General features: G+C 39.5%; 1 protein-coding gene across 2 annotated transcripts in view; it reads left to right on the top strand.

The window, feature by feature from the left end:
* DYM (dymeclin) overlaps positions 1-27,876 on the top strand; it is a 381,878-nt gene that overhangs the window by 51,539 nt on the left and 302,463 nt on the right. For both annotated transcript variants that reach the window (XM_060118525.1, XM_060118524.1), the window contains 4 exons: positions 5,524-5,576; positions 12,088-12,181; positions 13,755-13,888; positions 23,592-23,664. In XM_060118525.1, the coding sequence (XP_059974508.1) occupies positions 5,524-5,576; positions 12,088-12,181; positions 13,755-13,888; positions 23,592-23,664 (354 nt within the window). The remainder of the gene's footprint in view (positions 1-5,523; positions 5,577-12,087; positions 12,182-13,754; positions 13,889-23,591; positions 23,665-27,876) is intronic.

Here is a 27,876-nt window from a genome sequence, read left to right as displayed (position 1 = left end):
GGATGGGAGGAAAGGAATTCTATTATAACAATCAGTGTGTTGCTTTTGGCAGGGGTGTGCCTGGCTGATTTCCTTTGTAGAAATAACACTGCAACAAACAGAGCTTTATGAATCCTTCATTTAATAGGTAATTGCCATGTGTTCTTCTTCTGACTGAGCCACTGTACCAGGCGTGGTGGGGGAAGGCACGGATGAATGAGACATTTTCTCTGTTCTCACGGAGGTTATAATCTGGATACTCAAGGTGCTTCTGATCTGCAGTGGTGATTGTTGAGGAAGTGTGGTAGCTGTGGTGCTGTTTCAGGTCATGGCCATGTGTAGGGGATGCAGGCTTGAGGGGCCTCCTTACAGAATGGTAGGTGCTGGCTGGCTAACCACAAGCCGGAGCTTTCCAGCAGAGGTGGGGTAGTTCCCAGCTTTTCCTGTCTCTTCATCCTTGAGTGACAAAGAAACCAGCCTGCTTCAAAAAGTTATATTATTTTACATTTAGAAACAAATAAGTGTCTTTAAAAATACTTTAATAAAAATTTAAACCTGGGGGCAGATGCTGCCTTGAAATCTGGGGAGTGTGAAGTGTTTCTTGAGGGACGGGGAAGGAATTTTGTCCTCTGGTAATGAAGTGTCTGACAAAGGCTTTCATTGATTCAGTGCATTTTTATTAAGTGCCTGATTTGTACCAGGCTGAGAATGCTGTGATGAGCAAGGAGCACACAGTCTAGGGGGGCCACAGACGTAACTTGGCAGGCTTGCTCCCGGGTGCTCAGTTTCATGATTGGGTGCTGTTGGGACAGAAAGCAGGCTTCTTACCTGGTCTTTGGCGATCAGAGGTGGTTTCCTGGAGGAAATGGTGTCTAAACCAACCTCACTAATACATGTTGGGATTAATTCTTTTTTTCAGGCTAATATTGTATTCAAAAGAAATCAGAACCTTGTTTTTGTTTTTGTTTTGGGAACACTCAATACCTTTCCGTTGAGAACGAGTTGAGAAACTGAACTCCATACTCCACCCATCTGGTATATTTTTCCAGGCTTGTAGTTGATCATTCTCCAGTGTTAATTAACCTCTGCTTCCCAGAACCTTCCAGGCTCTCTGTGACTGCCATGCCTTTGCGTACGCATTCCTTGTGTCTGGAAAGCCGTCCCTTTTTGTCTGCCCAACTGCCTTCTCTTCCTCCTTCAGGACAGAGTCACTTCCTCCAGTATGCCTTCCTTGAGTGCTAATAGGGTAGGTTGGGACAGGGCTGGGCTTGATCTGCGTACTTCCCCTGCACCAAATAGTCTGTCTGATGTTTCATTCCTCTGTGTAGCCTGGAGGCAGAGGCAGCATCTTTCACAGAGCCCAGCACGTCCTGGGTACCCAGGCAGTGTTTGTTGAACAAGCAAATTCCGAAGCTTTTGAAGGTTATAGCCACATGTATATAACTGAAGCTCTTGGTTCCAGCTGGTTTTAAGAGAGTGTTGTTGATTCAAAGTAGAAGCACCCATGAAACAGACTTTATGCATGTGGTCTAGTTATTAGCCTCATAAAACTCTTTACAGTCTTTTGCATTTTATACGTCTTTACTTTTGTTTTTTGCCCGAGTAACCCATAAACTGAGTAATTCATAGTTTTCACTTCTTGCCAACTACTAATGTATATTATTAAATCTGACCACAGTGATTTATTAATTAGAAGTCTTTTGGTTAGTAACAAAAATCAATTTGATTTAGCATATGTCAGAAAGAGGGGCTTATGTGATGAAGAGAAAGGGCTGTCTCATAGAATCCCAGATGAGAAACACAGCTAGGCTTCAGGAAGAACTGGTCCCAAGAATTACAAGGCCAGCAGGACTCCCGACTGTCCTTTTTGTTTATCTCTGCTGCTCAGTGGATAGAGGATGGCTTCCTCAGCATGGCAGGCCAGTTCCAGCCATACGGAGAACCTGTCTTTACATCTCAATTCCAAATTCCCCAAGACTCTGGCATAGCTTTTGTTAGATGCCTATCTCTGAGCCTTCAGCTATGGCCAGGGAGTGGGGGTCAGGCTGAACAAGCCTGTGTGCCTCTGCTCACCCCTGAGGAGTAGGTGGGAAGGTAGAAGAAAGTGGGGGGGAGGACAGTAGACAGATCATATGAGGTGGGCAGACTCATCTGTATGAGTCTAAATATCTAAAATATCTAAAATATCTAAAACAGGGATAAAGACCAGGGACTTACAAACAGTTGACTCTAGAATCATTTCTAGGTACTTTTGGCTAAAAATTTTTCAATCTTAGGAGAAACTTAAAGATTACTTTGGAAAGATATTTATCTTTTTGAATATGAATGTAATTTGAGATTCTTAAGGTAATGGCATATTCACTGAAGTAATTAGTTTTAGCTTTGTGTATATGTACAATACTTCTTATACATGATACTGCAATTGCTGGGAGACAAGTTCTAGAGTAGCTCTAATAGAAATAAAAGGTTAGATTGGAATGTATTTGAAGTTTTCTAGTAGCCATGTTAAAAATGTAAAATAGTGCTTCCCTGGTGGCGCAGTGGTTGAGAGTCCGCCTGCCGATGCAAGGGACACGGGTTCATGCCCCGGTCCGGGAAGATCCCACATGCCGTGGAGCTGCTGGACCCCATGAGCCATGGCCGCTGAGCCTGCGCATCTGGAGCCTGTGCTCCGCAACGGGAGAGGCCACAACAGTGAGAGGCCCGCGTACCGCAAAAAAAAAAAAAAAAAAAGTAAAATAAAACAGGTGAAATTAATTTTAACAGTATGTTTTATTTAGCTCAGTATATCCCAAATATTATAATTTCATGAACATAAAGATTAATAATGAAGTATTTTCTATTTTTAAAAAAATCTTTGAAATCTGGTATGTATTTTGTATTACAGTTCATCTCAGTTGGGACTGGCCACTCTTCAAGTGGTCAGCCACTACATGTAGCTAGTGGTTACCATATTGGACAGCATAGTTCTAGAAATAGCTAAAGTAATCCATTTTCTTTCATAGTTTCTCTAAAATTTTCTTGTCAAAAGCATTGGTGCTTATGGATTGTTTTTTTTTTAAACTATGCTTCAGCAGCAACAGCAGAGAACCCTGGGAGGTAAGGGTTTTTAAACTAGACCTTGAAAGAGTTGCCAATTTGGAGGATTTGCTATGTGCCATGTGTGTTGGCAGAAAAGAACAAAATTTTTAAACCAGTCACCAGGCTGTAAAGCTGGTTCTTGTTCTTCCTAGACTGCTGATTCCTGGAATGTTACTTAAACTCCTCAGAAGCCTCAGTTTGCTTATCTATTAAAATAGGGTTTATAATTGTCCTGCTCATTAGAAGAGGTTCTCATGTGCTAATAAATTTGAAAGTGCTTTGAAAAACTTTTAAAGGGTTACACAAATGTAAAGCATTATTTTAATTTATTAACTGGGAAAAAAGCACTGCATTTTGGAATCAATAGTAGCTTATTTATTGAGGTTTTACTTTGTGCCAGGCACTGTCCTAAGTGCCTTATACATATTACATTATTTTTAGTAGTTGTGGGGCACGGGCTTAGTTGTTCCACGGCATGTGGGATCTTCCTGGACCAGGGCTCAAACCTGTGTCCCCCCATTGGCAGGCGGATTCTTAACCACTGCGCCACCAGGGAAGTCCTACATTCACGTTGCTGTTTAACTATCTCCATCGTCCATCTCCAGAACTTTTTCATCTTCCCCAACTGAAACTCCATACTCATCACATACTAACTTGCTATCCCTCCCCCATCCCCCCACCTCCCTGTTCCCAACCACACCAATAGCAACCACCATTCTACTTTGTCTCTATGGATTTGACTACTCTAAGAACCTCATATACGTGGACTCATACAGTTTTTGTCTTTTTGTGACTGGCTTATTTCACTTAGCATAATGTCTTCAGGGTTCATCCACGTTGTAGCGTGTGTCAGAACTTTTCCTTTTTAAGGCTGAATAATATTCCATTGTATGTATGTACCACATTTTGTGCCATCATTCATCCATTGATGGACACTGGTTGCTTCCACCTTTTGGCTATTGTGAGTAATGCTGCCGTGAATGTGGGTGTACAAATATCAGTCCTTTTGGGTATATGTATACCCAGAAGTGGAATTGCTGGATCATATGATAATTCTATTTTTGATATTTTGAAAAGTTGCCATACTGTTTTTCACAGCACTTGCTCCATTTTGCACACCGATCAGCAACTGCATGAGTGTCCCAGTTTCTCTACATCCCGTCCAACACTTTTTTTCCTTTTCCCTTCCCTCCTCTCCTCTCCCATCCCCTCTCCTTCTTCTTTTTTTTTTTTTTTTTTTTTTTTTTACTAATACCATCCTAATGGTGTGAAGTAGTATTCACTGTGGTTTTGATTTGCATTTCCCTAATGACTAGTGATGTTGAACATCTTTTCATATACCTGTTGGCTGTTTTTATGTCTTTGGAGAAATGTCTATCTGAATCCTTTGCAGATTCTTAAACTGGGTTGTTTGGTTTTTTTTGTTGTTTCTGAGTCAGAGTTTTAAAAAAATACACCCTGGATATTAGTGCCTTATCAGGTATGTGATTTGCAAACATTTTCTCCCATTCTGTTGGGTTGACTTTTCACTCTCTTGGTAGTATCCCTTGATGTGCAAAAGTGGTTTTTTTTTGTTTTTTTTTTTTTGCGGTACGCGGGCGTATCACTGTTGTGGCCTCTCCCGCTGCGGAGCACAGGCTCCGGACGCACAGGCTTGGCGGCCATGGCTCACGGGCCCAGCTGCACCGTGGCGTGTGGGATCTTCCCGGACCAGGACACGAACCCGTGTCTCCTGCATCGGCAGGCGGACTCTCAACCACTGCGCCACTGGGGAAGCCGTGCAAAAGTTTTTAATTTTGGTTAAGTCCAATTTATTTATGTTTTCTTTTGATGCCTGTGTTTTTGGTGTCATATGTAAGAAATTACTGCTGGATCCACTGTCCTGTAGCTTCCCCAGTTTTTAAATCTAAGAGTTTTATGTCTTTCTCTCCTGTCTCTGTGTCAATTTGCATTGGCTTCTGTTTTTCTGTATATTTATAAATTATTGAAGCTTATGTCTGTGTTTTCTCTCTTTTCTTGCCTTGTTTCTTCTTTGTTGTTGTTGAACTATTTGAAAGTATTGTAGAAAAATAATGGCATTTTTCTAAATAACTATAATCCTATGATCAGTACTTCCTTGGAAATGGGCACATGAGGCCTCTGCCTTGTGCTCTGTGTTTGAGAATACCTTTCTCGAATTTTTCTAAGTCCCACCAGCCCCACCTCTCCTCCCCGCCTCAATACCTAAAAGGCAAGGCGCCCCAAGTGCTTTTCTTTAGGAGTCTCATGTTGAGAATTATAGTAAATTTTCTAATTACATTGAGAATAGAAGCTTTATTTTGCTGATATTATTGTTTACCACTGTACACCTTATTTTCCTTCTAAATTGTCTTTCTTGTCTTTATTTTTATGTATTCCTTTAACTGGTTAGTATGTACATAGTTAATGTTATAGTTATTAATTACCTTTCTTCTCATTTTCCAGTACCGAGTTGAAGCTCTTGGAGGAGGCAACCATTTCAGTCTGCAGGTCTTTAGGTAAGGAGGAAAAATGAATGTGTGTGTGTGTGTAATGTGTATATAGATATGTATGTGTGTGGAGACAGTTATTTCAAAATTTCTGTTACAGATTTTGCTGGTGCAATGTGAATTGAATTAATGAAGTGATATATTTTTGTTGATGATGATAATTATAATTGTACTAATAATTATATTCTTGGTGCTCATTGATGCCTCTAGAGGTTCTCATTCAGTTAACAGCAATGAGACACATGCTTGGTTTATTTGCAGTAGTGGTAATGGACTCCACTAAGCCATAGAGCTTATTCTTTTTACAAATTTTGAAATACTGAGAAAAACCCAAAATATTCTTTGTTTTGTAGTTGCATGTAAATAGTTCCTACAGAATATGGATCATTCATCCTTTGCTTTGCCAACTGCATGTACTATATATGCTGTTGCTGGCTGTGTTAACTAGAATAATTATCACTCATTAATAGGAAAATATATTAGGAATCTTCTCAAATTAGTAATAACAACTTGGTGTTATGGTAAAGTGCATGGGCTCTGGAATTATTTTATGGTCTTAATTATATCTCTGTTACTTACTAGCTGAGCTTTAATTTCCTCATCTAAATTGCAGGATTCTCATGGGAAGAAGTCAGATAACATATGAAACATCCAGTATAGTGCCTAGCATCTCGTCATTATTCATTATTTATGTCAACAAATGTTACCTTTTTTTGGACCTCATTTCTCAAATACTTTGCTTTCAAATTGGTGGCAATTGGAAAGAAATGTATGCTTTAAAAAATGTGAATGATTATATGTACATTTCACTGTTGCTTTGAAAATTAGAGATAACGTATCTGTGAAACAACTGGTGGACAGGAGCTTAATAAGTGACGACGAGCTTGTTTTTAAATCAAGCTTATGGATATGCTCCATGTAAGCTATGTGGCTAACTCCCATGTAAGTTACTCTGCCAAAAACAGTCTTTGATGAAATATTTTTGCTTTTAAAAACAAATTACGTTGGTAATGATAGAGGTGGTATTATAATAGTTGCCTTGAGTTTTGTCTGCAGTTATAACCATAGATTTGAGGATTTTGCGCTAAATAGAGCTGACTTTCAAAAACCTATATGACAGTTTGCTGAAAATTAATTTTATGTAACAGTGATATTAATGCAGTTATTATGATGATGGTTTTTAACATGACCTTTGGGTTTTACAAAAATAACATTTTAAAATGGGAGTAATAGTTACTTATTAATACAATGTGGAAAGCATACTAAAATGTAAAAAAGGCAGTAATTGCTCATATTCCACAACCCTGACATAGCTATTGGTAATATTTTGCCTTCTGTTATTTATTCTTTGGATATACATTTACATGCATATTAAATACACATACTCAATTATTTTAATCTGTGTTTTTCACTTGATATTATGTATCTAAGTGTGTCATTCTATATTTAAAACTACTTTGGAGAATAGCAAAAATATATATATATACATTTAATTCCCCAAATTCTAACAATATAGTGGTATAGTTAAAATTAAAGTCTTCCCATATTAAACAGTGCAGGAAATCATTGCTAATCTTTTGTGATAAGATCAAAATTTTATCAGTATTCTGTGTGTATTGATTTATATGCACAATTTTATGTAAGTGGTATTATTTCTATGTTGTTTTCACTTAGCAGTATTCAGGAACTTCTTTCCACATTAATAGATATAAATGTATATCAATTTTAAGGGCTATGTGGGTATGTAACAATTCTCTCTTTTTTTTTGGTCTGAAAATGTTTTCATTTTTCCTTTGCTTTTGGAGGATATATTTGCTGGGTGTAGAATTCTAGGTTGGCATTAATTTCTTTCCATACTTTAAATATACCATTCTGTTATTTTTCTGGTTACTCTCATTTTTGTTGAGATTAAAGCTGTCAGAAAAAAAAAAAGCTGTCAATGTTAGTGTTGTTCCTTTGAAAAAAATGGAGTTTTTTTCTTCTGGATGCTTTTAAGTTTTTCTTTTTTGTCCTTTGGTTTTCAACATCTTAGAATATGCTGAGGAGTATTTTTCCTTCCTTCTCTCCTTCCTTCCTTTTTTCTCTCCTTCCTCCCTTTCTTCTTTCCTTCCTCCCTCCCTCCCTGCTTGAGGTTTGTAGAGCTTGTTAAATATGTGGGTTGATGTCTTTCATCCGTTTTGGAAAATTCTCAGCCATTATCTATTTATACATTGTTTCTGTCCTATTCTGTCTCTCCTCTCCTTCTAGGGTCTCTGTTATATTTGTGTTAACATTTTCATTGTGTCGCATAGGCTTGTTAGGCTCTCTCTCTCTCTCTCTCTCTTTTTGTATTTTACTTTCTTTTTTACTTTCTCTCTGACCTTCCGTAGGATTTTTTTTTTTTATTAATCTGTCTTTAGTTTACTAATCTTTTTTCTGGTAAATACATCTATTGAGATTTTTAAAATAAAATTTAAATTTTAGAATAGCTTTAGATTTATAGAAAAGTTGCAAAGCTATGTAGAGAGTTCCCATATAACCCTCTTCAGTTTCCTCTGTTGGCAAGATCTTACATTAATATGGTACATTTGTCACACTAAGGAATCAACATTGGTACATTACTATTAAGTAAACTTGACCCTTTATTCAGATTTCACTAGTTTTCCCAAATGTCCTCTTAGACTTTTTTCTGTTCCAGGATACTACGTTATGTTTAGTCATTAAGTCTCCTTAATCTCCTCTTGTCTCAGATTTTCCTCAATTTTAGTGACTTTCAGAGTTTTGAGGAATACTGGTATAGTATTTCCAGAATGTCCCTCAGTTCGTTTGATGTTATTCTCATGGCTAGGTGGGGGTTATGGGTTTGTAGGTGGAAGATCACAGAGGTGACATGCTGTTCTCAACACATCATATCAGGGATACATGCTATTAACATGAGTTTCACTGATGATGTTGACCTTGATTATGTGGCTAGGGTTGTTTTTGTCCATTTTCTCCACTGTAAAGTTGTGCCCCTGCCCTGCTGTTGCCTTCATTTTGAAGGAGAGTTTTTCTGGATACAGAAATCTTGGTTGGCATTTATTTTCTCATATCCCTTTGACTATATCATTCTGTTGCCTTCTGATAAGTCAGTTTTGTTACTGCTGTCAAGATTTTGTCCTTGCCTTTACAAAATTTTAAAATTTATTCTTTATTCTGCTTGGGGTTTGTTGATGTTCTTGGATACGTAGATTAATGTTTTTCATCAATTTGGGGATGCTTGTGGCCATTATTTTTGTTGGGCTTTTTATGTTATCTTTATTACTTTTTTCTATGAATCTGCACATGAGGTTCTCTGGGTCCAAACAGATTTCTTATTAAATATCTCACTGTGAATTTTAAGTGCATTTCCCCCACTTTTTCCTAGTTCTTACCTGCTAGGATAGTGCTATGAGAGCCAGGTCAGTTGTTTTATGTGAGGAGGTGAGGTTTGCTCTGTGTTTGGCTTGTTTAATTCTTACCAGTTGTTTTCTGGGACTTGTCGCCTCTGAATCTGTATAGCAAGGTATCAGGTGGGACGATTAATGTAAGTTTTCTGGTTAGAGTAGACCGAAGTACTTTCAGGCAGTTAGGCTAGCTAATGATCCATTGATTACCAAATAAAATTTTAGTCCAGTTCTATAAAATTTGTAGTTAGTTAAAGTGTTTCCTGTTTTTTGGGGAAAAGGACTATCCTTACTCAGCCTTTTCATGAGCTTGTATCTTTTTGTATTTTTTCATAGGTATTTTATTTTTAATTCTTTATTTTAAAAAATTTCCCACTCATACAGAGGCAGACAGAATAATATAATGACCTCCCGTATGCTCATCTCCCAGTTTCAATCATTTTCAACTCATGGCCAGTCTTGTTTCATCTGTATCTCTCACCTATTTATTGACATATGGATATGTACAGAAAAGTGCACAAGTAAAAAGTGTATACAAAACAAAAAGCATATCCTCACATAATTAATTTGACACAAACCTCTGGCATTATATTATTTCATCCATAGATATTGTGATATGTATCTCATAATAATAATTTTTTAATGGAAAAAAGTGCCGTTATCTACTAAAAACAATTTTTAATATCGCAAAACATCCACTGACTGTTCAAATTTCTAATTGTCTCAGTTTGTTTGAATCAGGAGCCAAATAAGGTCCATACATTATTATTGGTTAATATGTCTTTACATTCTTTTCAGAGCTAGGTTCCTCCTGAATTTGTCTTGCCTTTTTTCCCCTCTCAATTTTTTTATTGAAGAAAGTGGGTAATAGAGTTTCCCACAATGTAGATTTTGTCTATTGCATCCTTATGGATTGTTAGTATGTCTCTGTCTTTTATATTTATGGTATATTGGTTATTGGATCTTGGAGATCATGGGTATTTTAGTGAGATACTGGGGAAGGTTGTTTCAGGGGCTGGAAGCAAGGTCAACCTCTCACCCCAGCTGGAAATCCTCTATATTACCTGGAATTTTCTTGAACTCCTGTGGAGATGGAGAATTCCTTTTTCACAAAGCCAGTTCAGTTAACAGATTGCTGCAAGTTCAAGCTCTAGAGTTAAATGAGTTAGTTTTCCATTACTGAAGTATTATCATTACTTGAATTTTTACAGATGAAGAAACTGAGGCATGGGGAGGTTAAGTAAGTTGCCAGGTGTCACACAGCTAGTCAGTGCTGGAGCTGGGCTTTGAACGTAGTCACGTTCTGTAGTCCAGTTCCACGTGCTTTTCTGCCTTCCTGTCAGATATCCCCTGTTCCTACTCTGGTCCTGAAGTGCCTTCAACTTCAATGTAGCATTTGATTCCAATTAAGTTTGATCCTGTTAAATTCCACTGAGGTATTTTGGAATATTGAGTCTACCACTGAGTATTGTTTTTGAAACATCATTAAGTGTACTTAATTTTATAAATTTATTACCCCATCTACATCTTGTCCAAAAGAGTACTATGGGAACTTAGAATGTCATCCACATTAAGAGAGGGAGTTCTGTTTGTAAGTATCTTCTTAGTACCTGACACAGTGCTGGGCACATGTAAGTAGCTCCATGAAGACATGCTGAATGAATGAAAAGGGTACACAAAACTTTAATTACATCAGTCTAGTAGTCTTGGTTGTTCTTTCTAACAACACAGGGTTTTTTGTTTGTTATTTTAATGGCTAAGCATAAAATTCAAATGATTACTTATAAAGCCATTCAATAATGAAGGGGCTGTTGAATGAACACAAGATTGTGAAGTTGGGATTCGGAAATATGGTTGAAGTCCTGTCAGCGTCAGCATTTTGTTTCAGTATTTTGTTTTGATTTACAATCGCTATGATTAATTCATGTGGAGACACACTTGCACACATTAACTGGGTTTTTTGTTTGGTTTGGGTTTTTTTTTTTTGGCTGTGTTGTGTCTTAGTTGTGGCACACGGGACCTTTGTTGAGGCATGCAGGATCTGTTGTTGCAGTGTGCGGGCTTCTCTCTAGTTGTGGCCTGCGGGTTTTCTCTCTCTAGTTGTGGCATGTGGGCATGGTTGCCCCACGACATGTGGGATCTTAGTTTCCCGACCCGGGGTTGAATCCATGTCCCCTGCATTGGAAGGAGGATTCTTTACCACTGGACCACCAGAGAAGTCCCCTACATTAACTGGTTTTTAAAAAAACCGTTTGTCTTGAAATCTCAGGATAGTCTTTCATTAAGCTAAACCCAAAGCTTAAAAGTAGGAGATTTTTGATTCAGAGTGAAACTCTAACAATATCTAATCACGTGTCTATTCTGAATTATGGAATCTGGACAAAAACCTGCCCTAACTTAGAGCACAGGTTGCCCCTTGCTACTCACAGTGGGGCTCTCCACCCAGCAGCAATGGGCATCACCTGGCAGGCTGTCACAGCTGCAGAATCTCAGGACTCACTTCACACATGCAGAATCAGAATGTAAACTTTAATGAGAATGCCAAGTGATTTAAGTGCACACTAAACGTTGAGAAGCACTGTCAACTTCAGTAGTGTAGGGTGGCCGTGGGATTCTGTACTTGCAGCAAGCTCCCAGGTAATGCTGTTGCTGCTGGGCCATCAACCACACTTGGATTAGCAAGGTGCTCTACATTTTATCACAATGAGAAGATTATACAGTTACTTGCACCTCCTCTCAAGCTGTGACAAGAAAACATACCCAGCAGATAGACGTGGGTTAATTGGACAGTTAACTGAGCGCTAAGCAGGTGGGCTGTAATGGTGTACTTATTCCTATGTATATCTTTTCTCTACAGTTTTGGATTCTGAGATGAGGTGGCTGTTTTCTCCTACAGTTTCTATTATTTCCATTTGTAAATCATTTTTTGTTGTTTAGAATTAAGACCAAGCAGCAATCTCTCTCTTTGCTAATTTCCCCAATTAGATTCGAAATTGACAATAAGGTTCATCCCTGAACAACTTCAATCTGACATTTGGCTTTATAAATGTTATGATATGCTCATTTTGATTTCAGTTCTTAACTTTAACTTTTAAAACCCTTTTCTTCTCTTGCAGTTGAAAACAATCCTCGAACAGGAAACCTTGGTGCACTAATTAAGGTCTTCCTGTCTAGAACCAAAGAACTAAAACTTTCAGCAGAATGTCAGAAGTAAGCTGGATGATTAAATCACACTGTCTATATTTAATTTATATTTAACAGTATGAGTATTTTTCATTTATTGGTAGAAATAGGGTATGGTCTTGGAATTGTTCTCATTATTAAGGCAAAAAGTAAAAGAGGTTTTAATTTACTGTCCAGGTCATTGTAATGAGATTATAAATTCTGGAATCTGATTTCAGCATTTTAGACAATCTTTAGAAATATATTCTTTAAGAAGATTAATTGTGTAATTATTATTAAAAGAAGGTAATTTTCTCCCATTTCCACTGCTGGTTGTGTCTAATTTAAATATAATAAGTCCCCTTCATACGAACCTTTAAATTGCAAACTTTCAAAGATGCGAAAGTGTGTTTGCATGTCCAATCACGTAAGTTAGTTCACGTATCTGGCGTACATTGTCACATGTGTGCATGCTCTACAAGTGGTCGTGCTTTTGTGTACTTTACAGTACTGTATAGAGTACCGTAGTACAGTATCTTTATTTCAAGCCCAGGATGTCTGGAAGCAAGCGTAAAAGCAGCAGTGATGTAGCTGGTACTGCTAAGAAGTGCCAAGTGATAACGATGGAAACAAAAGTGAAAACAATTTTGAGAGTGGAGCGAGGCGTGTGAAAAGTATTATAAACCTATTACAGTACAGTACTATTTAGCCGAGTTTGTTAGTTGGGTACCTAGCCTAACTTTGGTTGGACTTACAAACAAATTGGACTTATGAACATGCTGTCAGAATGGAACTCGTTTGTATGTAGGGGACTTACTGTAATGACTTAGTGTATTATTTCATTCCACATTTGTTTCCTTTATTTCTTTCATATTAAGTGAACAAAGGTTCAGAATAGATATTATGGTTTTATATTTATATAGTGGAAGGTTCACCTTTTATCCACTCGAGCATTTTTTGAAACCATTTTTGGAGGATAGTCTCTTAAAGATTGCTCATTGCCCTGTTTCCAAATAATTTATATTGAATCTAATTAAAATTGTTGTGAGTCCATGATTATTAATACAAATAGCAGGTATTGTACTGTGCAGCTGGTAATGCCCCATTTAAAATTTTGGTTGTGGGGACTTCCCTGGCTGTCCAGTGGTTAAGACTCTGAGCTTCCACTGCAGGGGGCATGGGTTCAATCTCTGATCCAGGAATTAAGACCCCACATGCTGCAGGACGCAGCCAAAAAAAAAAATTTTTTTTTGGTTGTATATTTGCATATATTCTCTTTATGTTACTATAGTTTTTATTTTTTCTATTTTTAGTTTTCTTTTCTTTGAATTGCCTGTGTATGGGGCAACTATAAAGTTAAGAACAAAGAGCAGTCATGCCTAAAGGAAAAATATTTTAAAGTTGACTCATTATGTAAAATACACAGAATGAAATATGAGGTAAATTATAGTAGATATCGTTGGTCCAGTGTCATAAATCATGAGCCATAAAAAAAAGGTATGGACATTGTTCTAATATTACAAACAAAATGGGCAAAATGATTGAGAAATCAATGGACTAGAAATAAAGTGATTGTGCTCATGATTAAATACTGATTCTTGTGTAATTTTGCTCTTTCTAGCCACATCTTCATTTGGCAGACACACAATGCTTTGTTTATTATTTGCTGTTTGCTGAAAGTGTTCATTTGTGAGATGTCAGAGGAAGAGTTACAACTTCATTTTACTTATGAAGAAAAATCTCCTGGCAGTTACAGTAAGTATTGCTTTTGAAGATGCTCTGGGATAACGTGTGTAACATATAAGGATAGAATTTGAAGAATTAGAAGTATAATTTTGAAAATTCTACTTTTCCTCATAATTTTTTTTTTTTTTGGCCACGCCACGTGGCACATGGGATCTTAGTTCCCCGACCAGGGATCGAACCTGTGAACCTGGCAGTGGAAGCATGGAGTCTTAACCAGTGGACCGCCAAGGAAGGCCCAATTTTCATTTTTAAGTGACCTGACACCATCACTCTTTCTTCCCCTATATTAATTTAAATGAGCTGAGACACTTATAATTTGTTTCTTTTTTCTCTTTTTTTAAATAAGGGGGCCAGGGGCTTCCCTGGTGGCGCAGTGGTTGAGAGTCCGCCTGCCGATGCAGGGGACACGGGTTCGTGCCCCGGTCTGGGAAGATTCCAAATGCCGCGGAGTGGCTGGGCCCGTGAGCCATGGCCGCTGAGCCTGCGCGTCCGGAGCCTGTGCTCCGCAACGGGAGAGGCCACAACAGTGAGAGGCCCGAGTACCGCAAAAATAAATAAATAAATAAATAAATAAACAAGGGGGCTGTTAAGATTGAGACTTTTCTTTATTTTGACTTCTGTGTATATGGGAAATAAAAATCACAAATATTCCTTTCAGGAAACAAATGTCAATTTAAATACCATTACTAGGCCAACACATTATTAAGGGAGACATCCAATCAGAATTACAGATTTTATAAATGTTAAAGGTTACTTTCATAGGACATAACAGTCTCTGAGTCTGGGTATCTCTGGGACTCCTTGATCAGAAATAACGTTTTTAAGTATAGTTTTATGATGCCAAGTGAAGCCATCTTTATGAGGGTGTTATGACTGTTAGTCCGCTCTCAGTTTGTAATTGAAATTTGTGAGGATTTCATATTTGAACATTTTCCTGTAGGCTATGTATGATGTGGTAGTAGATTGTTTGTCAGAGAGAATTTGTTTCATTATGCAAACATAGCTCTTTCCACTATTCCATGCCTTCGAGAACAGTCAAGGGGACAAAGCCAGCCCTAGGCAAAACTGTGAAGTACTACAAAGTTGTTTGCATTCTCCCTTTGCCTTCAATACAAGTTTCCCTTTCCTCTGTCTTGGTATTATGTCCTATTTTTGCTGACGTAATAACTGATATTTATTTTACATTTTTTATGCATAAAGCCAATCTTTTAAGTCCTTAGGGGCCTAAATCTGTTGCTGGCTTCTGCAGACACTTACAGTAGCTTGTTTCCTTATGTCTTTGATGGTGCTGACTCTGAGCTTTTATTTGTTTGATCTTAACCTGAGGCCCCAAATAAGGGTAGGATTTGCATTTGCTTCTAAAGGGATCCAGGGGTTGCACCACTTCAGTCTCCTTCAGCAGTTCTTGGCTTAATGTGGCTCTCAGGCTCAGCTTCCCAGTGGCAAGTCTGAAGACTTAGTCTCCCGGTAGCTGGCTTCATCCTCAGGGACACCCTACCCTTAGAGTTTGCTTATTGTTCAGTGTTTTACTCTGGATTCAAGCCACGGTTTGTTTGCTTGTAGTGGTGGTTCTTTTTGGTTATGGTGCTGGGGTCCTTAGAGATTTCCTTTACTTTATGGAAGCCCATCAGTGCACTAAAGAGTGTATTTTAACCAAGAACTTGTTGTTTTGTACAGGAGGGCCCTTTGGAGTAACTACTCCACAATACTGCTGCCAGTTATAGTTTCTTTACAGATATTTTTAATTTTTTAAATGAGGGAAGATACCTTAGGAGATTGAGAGACTGAAGGTAAAAGCAAAAAAAAAAAAAAAAAAAAAAAAAAAAAAAGATGGGCGAGAAGCTGTAAAAAGGTCCAGGGAAGCAAGAGGCACTAGGATCTGGAGCACAGAGAGGGAACACAGGTTTGCTCTGGAAGAACGTGCCACCTGTGTCCCAGAACGGGCAGGTGTCGGGGGCTGAGGAGGAGGGGGAGGAGGAAGGGCACCTGCCGGGAGCAAGACGTGTGGGCCTGAGGAGCCTGGGAACCAGTTAGCACAGCTTTGTGCAGAGTAGAAAGAGACTAGGCACGGGCTTCCCTGGTGGCGCAGTGGTTGAGAGTCCGCCTACCGATGCAGGGGACACGTGTTCGTGCCCCGGTCCGGGAGGATCCCACATGCCATGGAGTGGCTGGGCCCGTGAACCATGGCTGCTGAACCTGTGTGTCCGGAGCCTGTGCTCCGCGGTGGGAGAGGCCACAATGGTGAGAGGCCCGCATACCGCAAAAAGAAAAAAAAAGAGACTAGACACTTGTCAAGTCCAGGTGAAAGGCTTGCTTGACTAGGTTTCCTTGGCGCAGAATAGCTCAATATATATTTATTTTTAAAAATCATTTATTTTGTAGGACTTGCTCTCAAGCATAGTAGATTAAACATACATGATCATCTTTGCTTTCTCCTGAAACCCCGATGAAAGATCAGTAAAGGGATTTTTAATAAGTTATGAATTTATTAGGTTAAAGAGAAAGAGAGGGGGACACAATGTTTTTTGTTTTTTTATTTTTTTAAGTCTATTAAATTTGTTACAATACTGCTTCTGTTTTATGTTTTGTTTTTTTTGGCTGTGAGGCACGTGGGATCTTAGCTCCCCGATCAGGGATCAAACCCGCACCCCCTGCCTTGGAAGGCGAAGTCTGAACTACTGGACCGCCAGGGAAGTCCCCACAATATTAGTAACATTTTGCAATTTGGAAAACTGAGTAATGCTGAATTAAACTGACCAGTGAAAGCTGGGAGCTAAATGCCTCCAGGGTTGGAGAACTTCAGGGAAAAGCCAGTTCTTGCTGCAGAACCCTGGAGATGCTTAGGAATTGGAAGTGTCAGGTGTCTCTGAAGGCAGACAACCAGGGAGATTGATGGAAAGATCTCTCCCCTGTCATGTACAGTCATGGGACCACCCCTTCCCCAGTTTAGTACTAAAATCTGCTCTCTGTAGAGGCTGGACCAATGGGGCCTCCCTTTGTGAGCTCTTGGGCACAGTGGAGGCAGTGGTGTACCGAGAACAGGGTTAAGAGAAAAGGCTACAAAATGGAAGAGTGAGGCATCTTGACTTGGCTTCTAGAATGCTGGCACTGGGGTTTTACCCACCCCACTTTCTTTCCTGCCAGAAGACGAGTGGATACTCTTCTGGAGCAAATGAACCCAAAACAGGGAAAGACTTATAGAAACGGACATTTAGATGCCCTCAGTGAAGCAGCTCACAACCCACCTGCGGAAACCCCTGTGTGGCAGGCTGTGCCGTTTGTCTCCCTCTAGCTGGTAGATGGGGAGTCAGGGATCCCATACAGGTGAGAAAACTTACAATTTGTGAGAGACCAAAACAAACAGAAGAAAAAAATTATATGAGATGGAAATTTATGGAAAAAAATCCTTAATCACACCTCTTCAACACAACCAATTTCTTTTTCATTCCCCTCTGGCTTAAAACCTTTTCGAAACTGTTTGTTTGGAATTACCTTCCAAATCCGTGGTGTATTTGTTTTACTAAATGCAGTGGAGGTAAATCTCTCTCCTTTGAAAGTAGCTTTGATTTCTTCTGATGGCCGAGGTGCTTTGGCTCCCACCATGGCAGGGCTTTACTGCTCTTTCCTCCTCTTGAGCTAGTCCCTAGGGCCTGGGGCCGCTGTCGCTCAACAGGTGAACCAGAAATTGTATTGTGGGGGGAGGTGAGTGATTTTGGTTTTATTTTTGTCTTAATATAAAACTTAATAGTTTAATCTCATTAGTTATAGATAAGTGATGCAAACCCACCCCCAAAAAACTCCACGATAGTTGAACAGTGTGACTCAGAGAAAAAAGAAAGCGCAGATTTATTCTTTTAAAATATTTAGCGTATAAGATTTGTAATCTGACTTTGCAGAAGAGTAAAGTGCTTCTAGGGACTCCTGACTTGTTCTTTGGTTACTTAATAGGTGATAGTGTGATTCGCGATATTTCTTTCTCTCCCCTTCTTTCTTTTATGTAATCAGTGGAACAAAATGAATTAAATTTTACTAATTGGCACATTTTATAATGAAACCTCATAGAGTATATTATCCTTGAGGGTAATTAGAAACATTTCTGTTCGACTGCAGTAATAGCAGTTGACCAAAATTATTGCAGATTTTATTGGAATGGTTGTGCGACACAGGTTTATAAATATTGTAATGCACGGAATGTAGACCAGTTTTATTTTTAGAAAACACTGAATCCATTTGCTTTTCCTTAATTTATGGAGGCATATTTCATTTTGCTAATTAGAAGTTTAAATATGATTTTTAATACTTTAGACTAATTCCAGTATTAGCTTCACAGTTAACATAGACAGTAACCTAGACTCCGTCATGTTTTTTCTGAGTAGAAGTTTATAGTAAGTATAATCTAGCTATGTGTCTTCATCTTAAGGAAGTCTTTTGCTCTGAACTTTCAGGCACTCTTTGCAGTGTGTAGCTCTGTTAATTCTTAAGTTTTAAGCACCTGTATTAGCACAGTATTGGGCAGCATTGAGAAACTGACAGTTTGACTTTCTGAATGCAAGGAAAACAATGATTAGCTCTCTGTCTTTTAATATTCCTTCTAGTAACTACGTGTAACCTGATTTAATTGACCCATATGTTTCTTTTTTCTGGCTGCTGCTTTGTTTTCCGTCAGTGCTGTTTTTTCCCCTTCCTCGAATGAGTGCTTTAAAAATTTTTCTTTTCTCTCTCTTTTTCCCAACCCTCCTCCCCCCAACTCCGATGGAAGGCGTTTGGTTATGACAGTATTTTATTATCTCTGGTTGTCTCCCTAAGGTCAAAATAAGAGAGTTGAATCTTAGTCCGTGATTCTGAATGGGTGCCGGACAGAAAGCACTAACAGGGACTGGCCACAGCTTAGTTTCAGGTGTAGATTTATTAGAGCTGTGAAGGACCATAAATCTTGTCTTTCTTTCTCTTTCTTTGCACCTTCCTCTGCTGATGCTTATAGGGACCAGGGAAGTAGCATTTGGGCTTTAAAATGGGAGAACCTCAGGGATAAGGGTGGGATTTCAGTGACGTTGGTCTGCAAACTATTCGTAATAAGAGTTTGTATTTATTAGTTGTTTGAGATTATTTGTAAATTGGATATTTAAGTCAAGAACTTGAGTATGTGTTGATGAATGTGTAGGCTGTCACCTTGACATGTAAAGTAATATGTGGTATTTCCAATTTGTCCCCTAACGCGGCTCAGAGTACTCACTTACCAGGGATTTCTATTTAGGGTCTTCAGTGAAACATGGATTGATTGACTGGATTTTTTCCCAGCTTTGTATAGAGACAGGTCTTTAGAAGTAATTTGTAAGTTTTTTTTTTTTTTTTCTCCTTTGGAAGTCTGAATTTGGGTTAATTCTGAATTCTGCCACTTACTCTAAGTAAACTAACCTCTCTGAACCTTGATTTCCTCATCTGTAAAATGATGATGATCATACCTGCTTCTTAAGGGTTATTGTTAAGATTAATGTGAGCTAGAAAGAATGGAATGCTCATGATTTAAAATATTAAAATATTTAACTGGAGATATAGAGGCAGTTTAAAACCCTTTAAGAGATTAAAAAAACAGCTCTAGGTTATAAAAGTTCACAACACAGTAAAACACGCTGAATCTCTGCAAATTTCTTTACTCAAAGAACATCAATTTACTTTGTCATGAACCTGCAAATTTCAAGGACTTTTAAGATTCTCTTTCCTGTGAGAAATGCGTGAATAATTTTTGGCAGGTGAGTTTTATATCTACTTGTTTTTATTGAAACTAAGGAAGATATTTGGCCTCACATGAAAGCTAAGTGATATAAATGCTGCTTGGAAACTAATGCAATATGAGTGACTTGCTTAATGTAAAACCTGCTAAGCAGTCACTCTTCACTTGCTGTGAAATTATTTGCTTCTAGATTAGCCCCAGAAATGAGGGTATAGTATTATGCAAGAATGTTTTTCTTTAGTAAATGGAAGTTGTCAGAGATTTCACCTGGAATTTGCTTATTCTTGCCTTTAGTTTTGTTAGAACTTTGGCCTTGAAATGCTACTCTTTCCTTGTATGAAATGGATTTATCATTATTTTCATTAGTATTGTATTACATTGATAACGAAGCTGTGTATGTACTCCTTAATTAACCAGCTGTAAACTTGGCTGAGGTCATGATGTGGATGGCACATGGAACCAAAGAGAGGATCCTTGTCGCCATTTTAAGATTTGAAAATTAGATGTGTTTACACCCCGGAAGGAAAAAAATCCAATCAAGCACCATCTGTGGGTCCTGAGTACTTGTTCCCTCACCTGCTGTAATTAAAAAACTTGTGCTGGGGACTTCCCTGGTGGTCCAGTGGTTAAGAATCTGTCTTGCAATGCAGGGGACGCTGGTTCAATCCTTGGTCGGGAACTAAAATCCCACATACTGCGGGATCTACTGAGTATGTAGAGCCCGCGTGCCGCAACTACTGAGCCTGCGCGCCACAACTAGAGAGCCCATGTGCCACAACTACAGAGCCCTTGTGCTCTGGAGCCCGCATGCCACAACTAGAGAGAAGCCCATGTGCCACAACTAGAGAAAAGCCTGCGCATCGCAACAAAAGATCCCACGTGCTGCGGCTAAGACCTGACTCAGCCAAATAAATAAGTATTTTAAAAAAACCCTTGTGCTCGCTGCTTGGCTGAACCAGGGGTATATTATGAAACTGGCTAATTTATTTGATCTAAAATGTTCTTTAGGGAATCAGTGAGTGACTTTAAATGTTCTTGCTGGGTCTGGGTCACCACATTCTCTGGGGTAAGCCAAGGAATGACAGTTCAGCAAATAAGTATGTATTATATGCCAACAAACCAACTTGTTGGAATCGGTTGTTAACTCGTTTGGGTTGTGTTGGACAGCTTTTTTTTTTTTTAAAGATTTATTTGTTACTTATTTATTTATTTTAGGCTGCGTCGGGTCTTAGTTGTGGCACGTGGGATCTTCGTTGAGGCACATGGGATCTTTTATCGTTGCGGTGCACGGGCTCTTTGTTCTGGTGTGCGGGCGTCTCTCTAGTGGTGGTGTGTGGGTTTTCTCTTCTCTAGTTGTGGTGCACAGGTTCCAGAGCATGAGGGCTCTGTAGTTTGCGGCACGTGGGCTCTAGTTGAGGTGTGAGAGCTCAGTAGTTGTGGCACACGGGCTTTAGTTGCCCCGCGGCATGTGGGATCTTAATTCCCTGATCAGGGATAGAACCCACGTCCCCTGCATTGTAAGGTGATCCTGTTGGACAGCGTTGGCAGAGAGAGATTTAGTTATGTCTTCTCCTGACTTTCTTCACTAGTTGAGCTATAAGCCTATGACTTCTAGAATGAGATTTAATGTGGTTATTGAACTTGATTCTTGCTGTGTGTTCTTTTTAGCATTGATTCGTGTCTTCAGTGTGAAAGAATAATGTCTTCGAGCTTTGCACTGACCTCTCAGAGGGCTACTGTGCCAGTTCTATTTTTGGTGAGGCAGGAAGGAATTTCTTCATACTTTCTGATGATACCAGGTGATACTGTGGTCTAGAAAAACAGAATTGCTAAACTTTGTTTTGAGATTCCAAGTGCTTTGATGTTTTGGAAGTAACCACTAGATTTGGACTTAGGCACCTGTGTTCACTTCATTGAACATGTATTGAGTGTGTATTATGTGCCCAGTTCTTTGTCAGTCATCACCCTGAAGAAGGACAAAGTCGAATAGGGGCCAGCTTTACATGTAGTCAGAAACTGAGATAGTGCAACCAACATTTATAATAACAGACAGATGCACAAGGCATAGATGCTGTGTAGATGATTATTTTTATTCAGGGTGAGGCAAGAGAGTTGGATTTTATGGAGGAGATGAAGACTGAGGATGGTTCAGGTAGATAAAGTTGGGCTTTCAAAAAAAAAATCAGGTTTTTTGGGCATTCCAGGAAGAGAGAATGTAATTGTGGGAGGCATGATATGGCACGTATCAGGCAGCTTGGCATTGCAGGAATATAAATCATGAAGGGAGTAATGGTGGGAGATAAAGATAGAAAGGGATTCAGGGCCTGTATCTTGCAGGGTCTGACATACTGTACTTTGGGGCTTTGAGTTTTTTCTGATGTGTAGTAATCAGCTTAAAGCAATGGACAGGATCTAAGCCAGGAGAATGAAAAGATGGAATTTAGTTAGCTCCCTCTGATAGCGATCTGGGGTTTGGATTGGAGAGGAGTAAAATTAGAGGTAGGAATACTAGTTAAGAAGGTTTAAAGAAGTTCCAGAATGAGTTTTAATTTAGTACATTTGTTTAAGTGAACTGAAATGATGACATAATGAACGAAAGAATGCCAAGGAGTTAAGGAAAGAGGAAATATCAGAGGGGCGGACTGTGTAATTGAGAGGACCTAGAGATTGATTGGTTATAAAAAGATGAGTAGGAGAGAATCATCTGGGTTTGGGGCTTGGGTTACTGATGTAGTCACCAAAAAGGACAATAAAGAATAAAGAACTGGATTTGAAGTGTTGGGAAGAGGAGTTCAGTTTTGAGTGTGTTGAGGTTGAGGTACCAGTGAAGTATCTAGGTGGAGGTGGCCAGGAGGTAAGTAGATATAAAAATATGACGTGCTGTGGAGAGGCTGAGAGGAAAACCATAGACTTAGGAACCACCAGGGTGTAAGTGATGGTTGATGAAGGGAGAACACAGGGAGTGAGACATGAAGAGAAGAAACCCAGTGGTGGAATTCTGGGGGAACATGTCAAGGTTGAAAGGTATTCTGAGGTAGCGGATACTGGGAATGAATAGAAAAAGTAGTAGGTTAGAAGGAAGGCATAGGGACTGAGAGAAGAAAGGACTTCATGAAGGAGTAGGTGTCAGTAATGTCCAAAGCCAGGAGCCACGTGAGATCCTGATTGGCTTTGGAAGTTAGAAGGTCACTTGGCTTAGAGAAGTTTGAGACAGAGGAGCATTTCTATTGGACCAGTAACTTGTAACCTGCCTTTGCTGCTTACTTATTCTGTGACTTGGGAAAGCCATTTTGTCTTTGGCTCTTTGTAAAGAGGTGGTTGGCCTCTTAGCGGGTTTCAGTCTGTGATTGGTGGGGCTCCATGGGTTCAGAGAAGGCACTTTGAGGCTCATCAAGGAGATCAAGGGTTAGGTCAGATATTCGCTGGGGGAGAAGGTGCAGATAGTCTATTCCTGATTCAAACAGAGCAGCTGGAGCAGCTTGCATTTTTATCTATTTTATCTATTTGACTTTAGTATCAGATTTTATTTGAAAAAACATAGTGCGGTATAAGAAACTTGAAAACTACTGGCCTACAGAAGCCATAGTTAACCTTCAAGCATTAAAAGAGATAGAATAGATAGCTGGTGTTCAAAATTCCTCTACTAGATGAAGATTATAATAGATGCTGACTTGCTTCATGATACAGATTTTATTGAGGTCAACATTAGTGTTTGAGTTTCTGTAATAATAATTATTCTTATTGTCATTAGGAATGAAAACTAAACTTCGAAATAACTGAATTCTAGGGACTTCCCTGGTGGTCCACTGGTTAAGACTCTGTGCTTCTACTGCAGGGGGGCTGGGTTCGATCCTGGGTTGGGGAACTGCATGCCGCATGGCGTGGCCAAAAAAACAAACAAACAAACAAAAACAAACTGTGAGCTGAACAACCGAATTCCATTTTACACTTTTTTAAAAAACGTTTTGTGTGTCTTACCAGGTTCTGACTCAGAAGATCTTTTGGAAGAATTGCTGTGCTGTTTGATGCAGTTAATCACTGATATTCCACTCTTGTAAGTTCTGGCTAAGCCAGGATTAGTTTTATCTTCTTTGTATATTGAAGATGGTAATTCATCATGTTGAAGAGTTTGTGGGTTGTGGTGTAGTACTTTCATGTATGCCTTTTATGTATGCCTCCGTGTACATCCATGGGCTTCTTCTATCTCTATTGCCTAATAATATTTAGACCCTGACGACTTGTCATCAACACAAGAATTTTATGTTGTTGAGGGGAAAATAAGCTCTTTAGCAATACTGAGCATATGATAGGCACAGAATTAATCTCTGTAAACAAGGGTTTGAGAGGGAGACAGTTAAACCTAGTATATATGTGGTAGATGCAGCCAGTTTTCCACCCATTATTTGTTCTCCCCTTCTTCCTTGCTTCCTGATTTTATTGCTATATCTGGCCTTTTTTGGAGAGGTCAGATTTCCATTTCTAGCCTTTCTTGAAGCTAGGTGTGGTCAGTGAGATGTGAGGGGGAAGTCCTCAAATGAAACTTACAGGTGCAGCTCTTTAAGGGAACCTGACTCATCTAGGAGGCGTACGTATATTTTTGTTTGTGAGAGCCCACTTTCCTGCTTTCTGGAATGTGGACAGGGTCTCTTTAGAGTTGTGTTGGACATCTTGGCACCAGGAGCTAAGAGACTCAGAGAAAATTCTGCTTTGGCGTCATTGAGCTGTTGAACCAAAGTCATCAACTACTACACCTCCTCCCCCTACCCCACACCCTGCCCTTGGAATTCTCATGTGAGAAAACTAGACCCTTATCTGTTTACACTGTTACAACTAGATTTCTGTCACTACAGCTGAATGCAGTTTCTATGTGATTCAAAATGTTTGTAACTTTCAAAGCAGTCACTCTCAACTTTTTTTTTTAGTTGTCTCTCTGAGGAGTCTCTTTAGAATTTTTTTCTTTTTTTCTTTTTTTTGTGGTACACGGGCCTCTCACTGCTGTGGCCTCTCCCGTTGCGGAGCACAGACTCGGGACGCACAGGCTCAGCGGCCATGGCTCACAGGCCCAGCCGCTCCGCGGCATGTGGGATCTTCCCGGACCGGGGCACGAACCCGTGTCCCCTGCATCGGCAGGCGGACTCTCAACCACTGCGCCACCAGGGAAGCCCTAGAATTTTTTTCTGAATTGCCTCTCTGAAGTCCTAATGAAATTTGAATATCCCAGATACACTGAATATCTGTTTATGTGCTATGGCCTTTTTGAGGGCCACACATCATTATAATATCTATGAAGTTTTTCACCTCTTAAGAACCAATTTTCACCCTCTTGAGGGTGATTTCGACTTCCCCCCATCGAGAATGCATATTTTATTTTATTTATTTTTTATTTTTTTATTTTTGGCCACACTGCACAGCATGTGGGATCTGAGTTCCCTGACCAAGGATCAAACCCATGCCGCTTGCAGTGGAAGCTTGGAGTCCTAACCACTGGACCACCAGGGAATTCCCGAGAATGCATATTTTAAAGGAATTATTTTTTGAAATAAAAAAGTAGGTTTTTAAGATTTATCATCACAGAATCTGAGTCTGTGTGGGGATATCGTTGGAAATGTGCCACTTGCCTGTGGCCCAAAAAGGAGAGACAGGTATTTGTGAGAAAACAGGCTCCTGGCCTCTGTTGTGCACAAGTGCAGCATCCAAAATTGTAATATAGATTTAGAAATGAGAGCCACCAAAGCCTGCTGTGACTTGGTCTGGTGACGTGCAGCCTGGAAGGTAGGGCTGAGACAACTGAGGAATCACTGACAGGGAAGGGCATGGGAAAAATGTCCCAGGCAAGTTGAACTCTTGTGACAGACACAGCTCTTTGCATGCCTGGTATCCTTTCTCTCCTTCCTCTCCAATATCGTTGGGGGCAGGGTGTGCCCAGCTTAGTTTTCCGGCACTTTGGGAACTAAATATGGCTCTGTGACACAGTCTGAGCCAATTACACATAAGCGGAAGTCATGAGCTTGCAGAGCACGTACCTTCAGCCCGTTGCCCTTGACCCTTCTCTTCCTTCCTGGACGTGGAGGCAGTGTTTGGGCCATGTTGAACCTATGAAGATGGGCGCCACACATGAAGAACAGTGTCCCAGCAGTGTGGGACACTGATAATGTTATAGAGCCATTACACCAACCCTGGATGGCTTATCTTTGGATTTCTCCTTATGTGAAAAGAGCAAACAGTTATTTCGGTTAAGCCACTGTGGCTATTAGCTTTCTGTTACTTATGGTCACATGTGGGAAGGGGAACACATATACTGCCTACTGTTTGCTTATCACAGTATGTGTGGTGCTTCATGTGTTCCTGATTTAATTTTAAAAGTAGCACTACCTCTATTATGTTTGTTGTTACCAAATACCAGCAATTCTGTATATATCCTGAGTGAGCGCCTTTTGTTGTTGTTGATAAAATGTCATGGTAAAGTTAAGGGGGATGGAAATGATAAATCCCTTTAGATAGTAAATAAGCTGTGAATACAATAAATAGACCAGCCACTTAAACACTCTTGGAGAGGAAGCAGTGTTGTAATAAATCAAACATTTTAGTGTTTTATGTGTTTATACTTTTTAAATGAACTGAAAATGCACAGACAACCAGATGTCTTGTATTAAGTACACTCAGCTTTAACCAGCTGCTGAAACAATTTCTTATGATTTAATGTTCTTGGAACTCCATCCTACAAGGAGTTTTGTCTTGGTAACAGTTTCCATGTGAAACCAACCTACTCTTTAAATGTTTCATCTACTATAACCATAGTGTAGTGTTACCGATCAGCTTATAATTTAAGGAGAAATGTTAACCTATGAAATCTGGGGATGGTCTAGACACACCTGACTATCATCAGTCTCGCTATAAACGTTGAAGTTTAACGTTGGCATGCCAGTGCTGCATTAGCGGGTGAACAGCAAGAGGAAACTAATTTTAATCGCCGTCATGGGTAATACAAAACTAGCTTAAACGTTTCATTTGAGACTATGAAATCATTCTATTAATATTGAAATGATTGAATGATTACCAAGAACAGAGGTAGATAGACATTTAGAAATCTATACATTTTAACTGATACTTCATCATTAAGAGAACGGGATCAACTGTGGTAGTTTAAACTCCCAGAATTTGTAGGAGTTCATTTGTAATGAAAATGGACTTTTAAGTAGTAAGTGGATACTGCTTCTCAGTTTGGATTTCTTGATAAAATATTAATTCTCTGAGGTGTTAGTCTTCAAAGACAGATTCCAATTACACACCTTCCAGGAATCCTTCCTTAGTACCACACCTCTCAGTGTTTATATATGTATTTAAAAGAAAGATTAAGTCAGGCACCGTCTCGTGACTTGACATTTTTTAGTGTATATTGGGTTGATCCAGTAGAATTGAAATGTCTTCCAAAGGTAAAACCTTGTCTTTAATTGGTATACCTTCTTGACCTCAAGGAGTTGAATGAGAGAGGAATAAGGTACAATAAAGGTATGTCCCTCAAGACACTAATGGAGAGTGTAATGGAACATGGTCGGCAGGCCAGGGTCGAAAGCACACACTTAGAATTTGTGACACTGGTTTGCTTCTTTCAGTGTTACCGTGAGGGTTGAATGAGACCCCGTGATTCTTCCCAGTGATGGAGTTTAGGTGGGGCCCTAGCAGCATAAGCAGTTACCTTGTATGGGCCGAATACTTACCTTTTGAGGACTGCTTATGATGCTTTTTTCTTATGAAATAGAGTTTATTTTGAGCACTTGAACTGGATCTCTTTCCTTGTCTTTTTGTCTCTGTCCATTGCTATTGTTTTTGTCAAAGCTGTCACTCTTAGCTGTTTCCAGTGGTGCCAATGTCAAGAACAGGCCCTACTCCTTGCCTCTGTGCCCCCTCACTCTGGACACGTCCTGAGAGGTCTGCTTAGAGTGGGCCTTTCTGTGGGCTCCAGCCCCTTCCTCTGAGATCCATTTATGTGTCTTCTCCTTTATCAACTTGTGAACTCAGTAAGGAGGATTGGGATGGCTTAATTCTCAGCCTGGCCCTGATGGGCAGAGTTTTTAATTCTATAAGTTAAGAAACTATAGTTTTTTCATAAGTTATATATTGATAAAGATACGACATTCAAACTGGATTGCCTTCACCGCCTTTTCCAGGGGTGTGTGTATGTCTGTGTCGTGGGACTTTGCTGCTTCAGTGCAGGGGTATCTGATGTCATCCGCTGACCTTGTCCATGTTACTCATTCTGCTTCAA

This window comes from Mesoplodon densirostris, chromosome 15, assembly GCF_025265405.1.
Source record: "Mesoplodon densirostris isolate mMesDen1 chromosome 15, mMesDen1 primary haplotype, whole genome shotgun sequence".
NCBI classification, from domain to species: Eukaryota; Metazoa; Chordata; class Mammalia; order Artiodactyla; family Ziphiidae; genus Mesoplodon; species Mesoplodon densirostris.
This window is presented reverse-complemented; position numbering and strand designations above follow the sequence as displayed.